This window comes from Azolla caroliniana, unplaced genomic scaffold (assembly GCF_043228905.1).
Source record: "Azolla caroliniana isolate FFs.n. ecotype wild unplaced genomic scaffold, voAzoCaro1.0.p SCAF_12, whole genome shotgun sequence".
Lineage (NCBI taxonomy): Eukaryota > Viridiplantae > Streptophyta > Polypodiopsida > Salviniales > Salviniaceae > Azolla > Azolla caroliniana.
This window is the reverse complement of record NW_028230447.1, coordinates 19,449,853-19,458,644: the sequence shown is the minus strand read 5'-3', so window position 1 is coordinate 19,458,644 and position 8,792 is coordinate 19,449,853. Positions and strand designations below refer to the sequence as shown.

Genomic DNA, 8,792 nt, shown 5'->3' with positions numbered 1-8,792 from the left:
AAAACAAAGTAAACAACATGAAATTAATCATTAAAAAAAGGGAGAGGGATGCTTTATGTAGCCCTTAAGGCTTAGATTCAGTTCAGCACTAGTAAAATGACAATATTAATTATGAAGGGTTTAAGCCTTAAGGCTTTATGTAGACCTTAAGGCTTATGTGGATTATTATGCACCATGGGGTGCACTAGAACTTCTACGAAAGTACACATAGAAGTTAGGAACAATCTAGTAATAAATGGGGGAGCGAGTGAGATATATAAGGTATCCATTTCATTTAACTCAAAAGGCATTTCTGATTCTCAAAGTCAATGGTGGGCTTAAATATACACTCATGCCCCACAGAGTGTGTGTTCACACTCAAGTTTTGTGGTTGATTTTGTTATCTCAATGATATCTGAATTGATTCCCCTTAAAACTTATAATGTTGCTAATGACACCTTTTAAATAATTGTCGCATATTCTAATGACACAATTTGAAGTCCCATTACATAAATGAAGTCTAATTGGATACATACTTGTCCTTACACTCATGCATCATGTAAAAATTCATCTTCGCCTTGTAAGGTTAAAATTAAGCAGCAAATTTGTGCATTATATAACTTACACCATCTACATCAATAACATGTGCTCTTTGAGAAGTGCTAATATATTCCATAGATGTATGATGTATCGATCGACTAATATATCTATGTATGTAAGTGGAATAATCTAGGAAAACTTGTCACCGTCTACATTAATAACATGTGCTCTTTGAGATGTGTTTGATAATGATATATTCCATAGACACAATTTGAAGTCCCATTACATAAATGAAGTCTGGTTGGATATATACTTGTCCTTACACTCATGCATCATGTAAAAATTCATCTTCGCCTTGTAAGGCTAAAATTAAGCAACAAATTTGTGCATTATATAACTTACACCATCTACATCAATAACATGTGCTCTTTGAGATGTGCTGATATATTCCATAGATGTATGATGTATCGATCGACTAATATATCTATGTATGTAAGTGGAATAATCTAGGAAAACTTGTCACCGTCTACATTAATAACATGTGCTCTTTGAGATGTGTTTGATAATGATATATTCCATAGACGTATCAATTGACTAATATATCTATGTATGTACATATGTAAATGGAATAATTTAGGAAAACTTGTTAAGGACTTTGTATGTGAAATGTAAAAGGAATGTGCTACCAACTTAATGAATGTGAAAATCACCACTATTTGAAGAGTTGCAACTTTCCATATAGCTATGAAAAGGTCATAATTATTCAAACAGTTGCTTAAATGGTCCCAAACCCACCTTACAAAACACAATGGTCTACCCCAATAGAATACAACACAAATCAATATAAGCTAACATCTATAACATTATTCTAGTATATTTATATATCCTCATATTCGCACATGGTATCATACGACAATTACATTGTGCCATGGACTTTGCCCAACACATCATTCCCTAGGAATGTGATTCTCTAATTTCTTCCAATCCATCTCAATGTGTCCCCCCTCTATAATGGTCCGAAAATGGTTTATCACTTTATGAACTAATTGAATCTCTCTTTTATTCCCCTTGACATCAACATTAGGATTCTGCTAGCCATCAATATGTCTTCTTTGATATGTGATGATTGCCATCAGTTATGTATAACTTGTCTTTGCATTTCTTTTTTTTTTCCTTTGAAATAATATGTTTTGCAATTAGAGTAGCCAAATTGGGCAAGCTTTAAACCCTATGGTGTTCAAAAGATCTATGAAACCATCAAACACAAGGCGACAACAATAAAGAAGTCAAAGAAAATGTTAGAAACAAGTTCACAATATTCTAGGTGACCAGATCTTCTGAAAAGAAGGAGAGGTGCCAAGTAATACATATAAATGGCTAACGAGGAAACGTTGGGATTATTTGCTGAAAGAGACATCACAATTCATATAATTACGAAAGGTCATTGCTAATAGAAGAGTCATAAGCATTTACATGAAGAGACACAAAAGACACTACAGAAAATTGCATATAAATGACTAATTTGGAAAGGTTATGCTTATTGTCTTATGCTTATTCGTCGAAAGAGTCATAACAAAGTTCACATAATTACAAAAGGTCATAATTGGTGGAGAGTCATAACCATTTATGTAAAGGGACATACATATTTATCAATTCAATTGATTGACTAGAATAATGATAGGAGTGCAATAAAATATACAATTCAACAACACATGCATATGCATGCGTGATTGTATAATGTCCAAGAATGTGTGATTATATACATATTTATGGTAGGAGTTTGCAAGACGTTATATGCACGCATGGGGACATCATAAACTCGTAATTGAGGAGTGAGAGTGACAAGGTTTGAGCATGGGCATATTGGCAACGAGAGAATCGAATCCCACATTTTCTATGTGATTAAAAATACATTAGGAGCATAGTTATGACAATACTCCTACGTTGGCAATATTTGCACTTTATTTCAAAAACGTTGAACGTGATGCTTACCTCAAAACCATTTCCTGGTCTCGATCTTAGATTGCTTGTTTAAAAGACTACTTGGAAACTTTTGTGTGGTTTAAAACATCATTTTCCTTGCATGAACAAAGACAAAATTTGATGCAACTTGAATTGACGTTGAATTTGATAACCTCCACGTCCCCACGATCCTTTTCTTTATGGGTCAACGGATTAGGTTTTATCCAATGTGTAGTAAGTGTCTAGTATGAAAACTTGTTGATTAGAAAGTGTTTCTCAAAGGTGTGGACGAAGAGCCAAATCTTAAATTTGCATAGAGGACACTACCCAAAGAAAAGTAGATACGTGGAGAATACATTACCTAGCATGCTAGCTCATTATATGGTCACTCTTACACGGAACGGAGTGTGTTGTATCAACCATGCAAGCAAGACCTAGATCACTTGTGAACAAGAGGATTAAAACGAATTTGAAAATCCCCCATGAACAAGAAGTGGCTTATATGCAATAATGTGTCAATGATATGTGATTACGCTTCTACCTTCATTGACATCTAGCTATGACACGATCAATTTTGGCACACCACTCAAAAGAAGATTCATTAAAATTTAATGTAGGTTGCTTACAATTGAGATCCTCGTGTTGTGGCTATAACAAACACGCATGAAAAAGTGTTCAATGGACCAAAGGCATCAACAACATAAGCAATAAGTTGGCTTTGTAAATATTCATGTTTTTACACGTAACAAAAGGATTTTCCACGTGATATATTTTATTGTTCGATGATCTATAGAAGTTTCTTGCAAACATGAACTGGGAAAGAGGCGATTGCTAGATTGAGAAGAGGGCTTTGGAGTGTGAAACCTTGGGCATTACCAAATTAAGCAAATGCAAAGCCCAAATTTGATCTACAGTAAATAGATAGACATAAACTCGTGAGTTCTAGTGTTGGGGTTGTACATCTAGAGAATGAGGTATTGTGCCCCTAGTTCTCATATACATACATCTTTAGAGGCTTCATCGAATCAATGCATGTGTTGAGATTTTGCTCATGACACAAGGTTCCCATGTTCGTAGAACTTATCGAGGATGGATCGAGATCAAATTCCTAACATGACGAGATGTTGCAGGTCTATCATAGAGATTTGCATCAACTTGATCCAGGATTTTCACACCACCTAGATATGTGAAGCAGTCGATCTAGGGATGCATTGGAGATGGAGTTTCTGACAAGCCCAAGGTGCATGCCGAGCTAGAAAGGTGCATGAGAATTACATGTAATGCGATCGAATCAGGTCCTAGAAAAATGATTACACTGTGAGCTCTAGGGAGGGGCAGAAGCTGAAGGGGTTTACTGGCACGGATCAGAATTACCAGTGTGTGCGCCATTCCCGATCCGGAGATGCATTGGAGTCGAGTTTCTGGCACGATTGCGACCTGATAAATGACGTGCCGATCCCGAGATGGCATTTTCAATTGTTTCTGGCGTCAAGAATCATGTGCATAGAAAACTCATGAATCCGTCTGTCAGTGTGAAACCAAACACAAATTCATACACAATCTACATATTCTGATATGAAAGCCACAAAAGAAGCTTCTTATATACATATAAATAAAAAAGATACATCATCATATACAAATATACATGAACCAAAACCGGAATTATTATTTTTCCTTTGTACACACAAGAGAATTGGATTAACTCGCCGTTAACCCACCCTGATTAGAGATAATTAGGAATTAGGCGTGCTTCAAGACCCTTAATTAAGGCTAATCGGATGCATCTGGCACCACATATGGGCTAATAATCACGCCAGTTTGGAGATGGTTGAGGGTCATCAGGTCGAATTAGATAGAGATAATTAAGGCTACTCGAATTAGAGATAATTAAGGCTCCTTCAGCCATGTTAGAGATGAATATGGACCATTCGCCCAAATTGAAGATAACCGAGGTGATAAGGCGGCTGGATTAGAGACCATGGGGGATAATTAAGATAGATTAGATATGATTAATCATAGTTAAGCCAAAATTGGACATGATTAAGGCACATTAGAGATCATTTACGGTAATTAAGACAAATTTGGGGACAATTAAGACTAGTTAGTTGTGCTAATTCGTTGTCTCAAGGAAGATAAAAAAGCTATGGAACGCTCGGCGTATAGTTTCTTCTCTTGTTGGAGGGCCATGGCTACAAAAGGTTTAATAACCTGTCGATCCTCTGTCGACCATCCGATCGAACTTCTCACTGTAATCCAATCAATCGTATTTAGATAATTTACTAGTCGATCACTCCCATCTTCATCATTAACTAATTCCTCCTCCTCACAACGCTTTTCTCCTAATTGAGAGAGATTCGACATTGAATATTCACCCACTAATGTAATTATATCGTCGATCTCATCGTCTGATTCTTCATCGGATTCGATTAATTTCAAATCTAGCACTCCTCTTGGAGATCCGTCACATGGATTGGTGCATTCGCAATCAATAGTGGTAAATCCGTCCCCGAATCGATTATAATTAGGCATAATCGATTCGTCATATTTGATAATTAATCCATCGCCCATCAATTGATTACAATTAGGATTATTAATGGACTCACCATTGCCGGTCAATAATCCAGTTCCGACTAATGGAGTACAATTAGGATTCATTGGCGATTGATGGATATCGACTAACTTGACCCTAATGTTACTACAATTGGGTCTAATCAAAGAATCACAATGATGATCCACAATTAATCCACAAGACGGAGTATGGGGGGCGACTGGATCAACACAGGGATTAGCGATCAGTGAGCCATTGTAAGGATCGATTGATCTGGGGAGGATTATGCTCCAATTACTGTCAGAATCGAAGCCATCGATTTTTCCGGATCCTCTGAGGAAAGGGTGCAGGAGGAGGTGGTGTGCGCTCCATCGCTTGGCGGGGTCTCTGTGGAGGCAGAGGCGGAGGAAATCGGCGGCGTCAGGGGAGGCGCAGGCGGGGATGGGCGGCGTTTCCTGGGAGTGGGCGATCCTCAAGAGAAGCTTCTGAAAGCTATAGCCATAGCCATAGCCATAGCCATAGCCATGGCCATCATAATCATAATGGTCATCATGAAAACCATGATTCTTCTTCGTCTGCAGGATTTGGGTCCAGGGGAGGCGGCCATTCTGCAGGATTTCGATGAGGGTGCAACCGAGGGACCATATATCTGCAGGGGGGCCCTGAGCGGCCTCGCCCATCATCATGGCTTCGGGGGCCATCCACAGGGCGGAGCCTCTCCCGCCGCCGTCGCCGCCGCCATTCCTCTCCGCCGCCGCCGCAGAGACGAGCTTCGCGGAGCCGAAATCGGCGATCTTGATCTTGATCCCTCCGCTTCCGCCGCCGGCGGAGCCGGAAGCGGAGCCGATCAGAATGTTGGCGGCTTTGAGGTCGCAGTGCACGATCCCGCGGCTATGGATGTAGGCCAGGCCCTCCACCACAGCCCTGGCGAGGCGGCGAATCTCAGATTCCTGGAATCTATGCCCGCCCTGCAGCAATTGGGCGACGCTCCCGCCGTCCATATACTCCAGGTAGAGGTGCAGCTCTGACTCCGCAGAATCCCGGCGGGATCTGCGGATGTGACAGGCGGCGGCGGCGGCGGCGGCGGAGATTCTCCCTGATGCGGCGGAGATCCTGGAATCAGGGCCCCCCGATTCGCATCCGCATGAATCCGGTTCGGAATCCACGCCGCCGGGAGCCGATTCTGGGCCCCATCGGCTCCCGGAGCCGAAGCTCGCCCCGAAGCAGGCCACGACCCGCGGCGAGTCCAGGCGGCGCAGGATGCAGAGCTCTGTGTGCAGCGAGCGGATATGGCGGCGTGGCGCCGAGGCGGCGGTGGATTTCACGGCGAACAGGCGGCCGTCCTCCAGATTTAGGGCAAGCGAGACCTCCCCGAACGAGCCGGATCCCAGAACAGAGCCCGTGGGTAGCCAATCCTTAATGACATAATTGGGCGGGTAATCGCTATCAGATCCCCTGCTAATCCTCTCGTAGCCCTGATTAATTCCGCTAATCGGATCACCAGCACTGCGATGATTACGCGACGCAACCTGATTAGCAGCACAAGGATCAAGCGACGCAATCTTTGGGTTTGCCTGCTTAGCTGTTGCCATAAACCCTTTCAGCTCCTTTGCTCAATCTTTGCTTAATTCTCCTGAGTGGCTAGAGAATGGCTTTTAATTCTCCTGAGTTATTAGAAAGGCTTCTAATTCTCCTGATTGATTAGAATGGCTTTTAATTCCCCTGAGTGGCTAGAATGGCTTTTAATTCTCCTGATTGATTAGAATGGCTTAATTCTCCTGATTGATTAGGATGGCTTTTAATTCTCCTGAGTGGCTAGAATGGCTTCTAATTCTCCTGATTTATTAGAAAGGCTTCTAATTCTGCTGATTGATTAGAATGGCTTTTTATTCTCCTGAGTGGCTAGAATGTCTTTTAATTCTCCTGATTGATTAGAAGGGCTCAATTCGGTAGAATGGTTTGGTTCTTAATCTCGTGGTTAGGACTGTGATTAGTCTTAATCTCCCGAGTAACAGAATGGCTTGGGTCTTAATCCCCTGATGGGAAGAGGATAATTAATAGCCTTAATCCTCTGTTCGAGGCAGGCGATGATTAGCCACAACTGATAATCTGCGGGTTATTGTTCCTCTCCTGATTAGGCAGGGAATGATTGGTCTTAATCTCGTGGTAAGCGGGGGGGGAGGAGGTGATTAGTCTTAATCTCGTGATTAGCAGAGTGTCTGGTGATTAGCGAGTGTGCTTAATTAATAGCTTTTGTTTTTCGTTTTGCTTTTTTTATAGGAATCTGTAGAAAGCCAAAATGTGTGCTTTTTGAGCGAAATGGAATCTTTACTTCTTCTTTCTTTTTCTTTTTTCTCTTCCAAAAACAAAAAAAGATTCGGTTTGGTCCTTCAAATGAGAGATTCAGGCAGAGCTCCGCTTGCCTTATGGAATCTCTTGGATTCCGTGCATCATCAACTGCGTCAGCATTGCATTAAGAGGAGTGTCATGTGCATGTTCGCGTGCACTCGACCCGCCCGTTGCATGACCGGCCATATCATCTCTCTCTCTCTCTCTCTCCGGACATATCATCTCTGCCCGGACATATCGTCTCTCCCCAGACATCTTGATCGAGTTAGCCTGGCACAAAACTATTCGCAGACATATATGATAACTCTCACAAAAACCCTTAGACAACAACTCCTGAACATTTTTGTATGCCGAATAGAACACCCGCGCCGAAAACACTAACACATGCCCCCCCGCGAGCTGCTGTAATCGGCCCCATCCGTTTTGGTTTAGCTTGAGCCTTGCCAAATAGAGCTCAAACTGGTTCGTGAAGCTCAAGCGAGAATGGAGGCGAGACGAACCACCAAACCATTTCAAAATGGTTTAAGGCCTCCGTTTAAGCTTGAACTGAGGCATTGCCGATTCCTAGGGCTGGCAACACAACTTCTCGCGCTCTTGAGCCCAGCTCGCACAGAACAGGTGTTCAATGGGCAATCCACCCCCCCCCCCCCCCACTGAGCTACCCATGTGCCACAATCTTCCTTCCTGTGAAAAAAGTGAGGTGAATAAAAACAACATAACGGTATCCGACTATCTCCACCACACAATCGATGTAGCGAGACTCATCGTGCATTAAATATGGGGAGGACAAAAAACTTCTTGTCTTATTCCCTACTTCAATGTCATTGTCACCTTACCGAATCTAAGTCTTTTGAAGTGGTGCAAAATCATTGGCCCACAAAATTTGGGGCCGACAAAAAGTTCGACAACCTTGGGCACCTGTAGGTTTAGTTGGCATGCCCAACGCCGAGTCTAAGTTTTTGTAATCTTTTAGATACAGTTAAATTTGAAGGATGGACATTGTTCATGAGCTCATGTGTCCGCAAAGTTGAAGTTCCATAGTATGAACCATATGTACCATACGTGCATTCGCATTCGAGAATGTTTCAATCATTCGCGAAAGAAAAACACCCTCAAAGAATGATAAATATCATACTTTTGGATTAACTATTTATTATGAGGTAAATAAGCCTAAAAAATGGAGAAAAACATAAAAAACATAAAAAAATGGGAAAAACACAAGAATGTTTGAATAACATTCACATTCGTTTTCCAACGTAGGAAAACAAATGTTATGCTAGATGAACACGAATTTTACGTACTATGCGCAAAACATGGGCTACATATATATAATATGAGGGAGGGACAACAAAATGTAACTCAAGAAGTCCGTGATCCCTATTTTCTTCATGCTCCAACTTAATCACAAATCTCA

At 41.5% G+C, this 8,792-nt stretch overlaps 1 protein-coding gene across 1 annotated transcript; it reads right to left on the bottom strand.

Annotated features, from left to right (window-relative positions):
• Positions 1-4,123: 4,123 nt before the first annotated feature.
• LOC147857386 (uncharacterized) lies at positions 4,124-6,677 on the bottom strand. Its single transcript, XM_087328595.1, has one exon. The coding sequence runs from the start codon at positions 6,619-6,621 to the stop codon at positions 4,579-4,581; it is 2,043 nt and encodes a 680-aa protein (XP_087184721.1). The 5' UTR covers positions 6,622-6,677; the 3' UTR covers positions 4,124-4,578.
• Between the last annotated feature and the right edge of the window lie 2,115 nt (positions 6,678-8,792).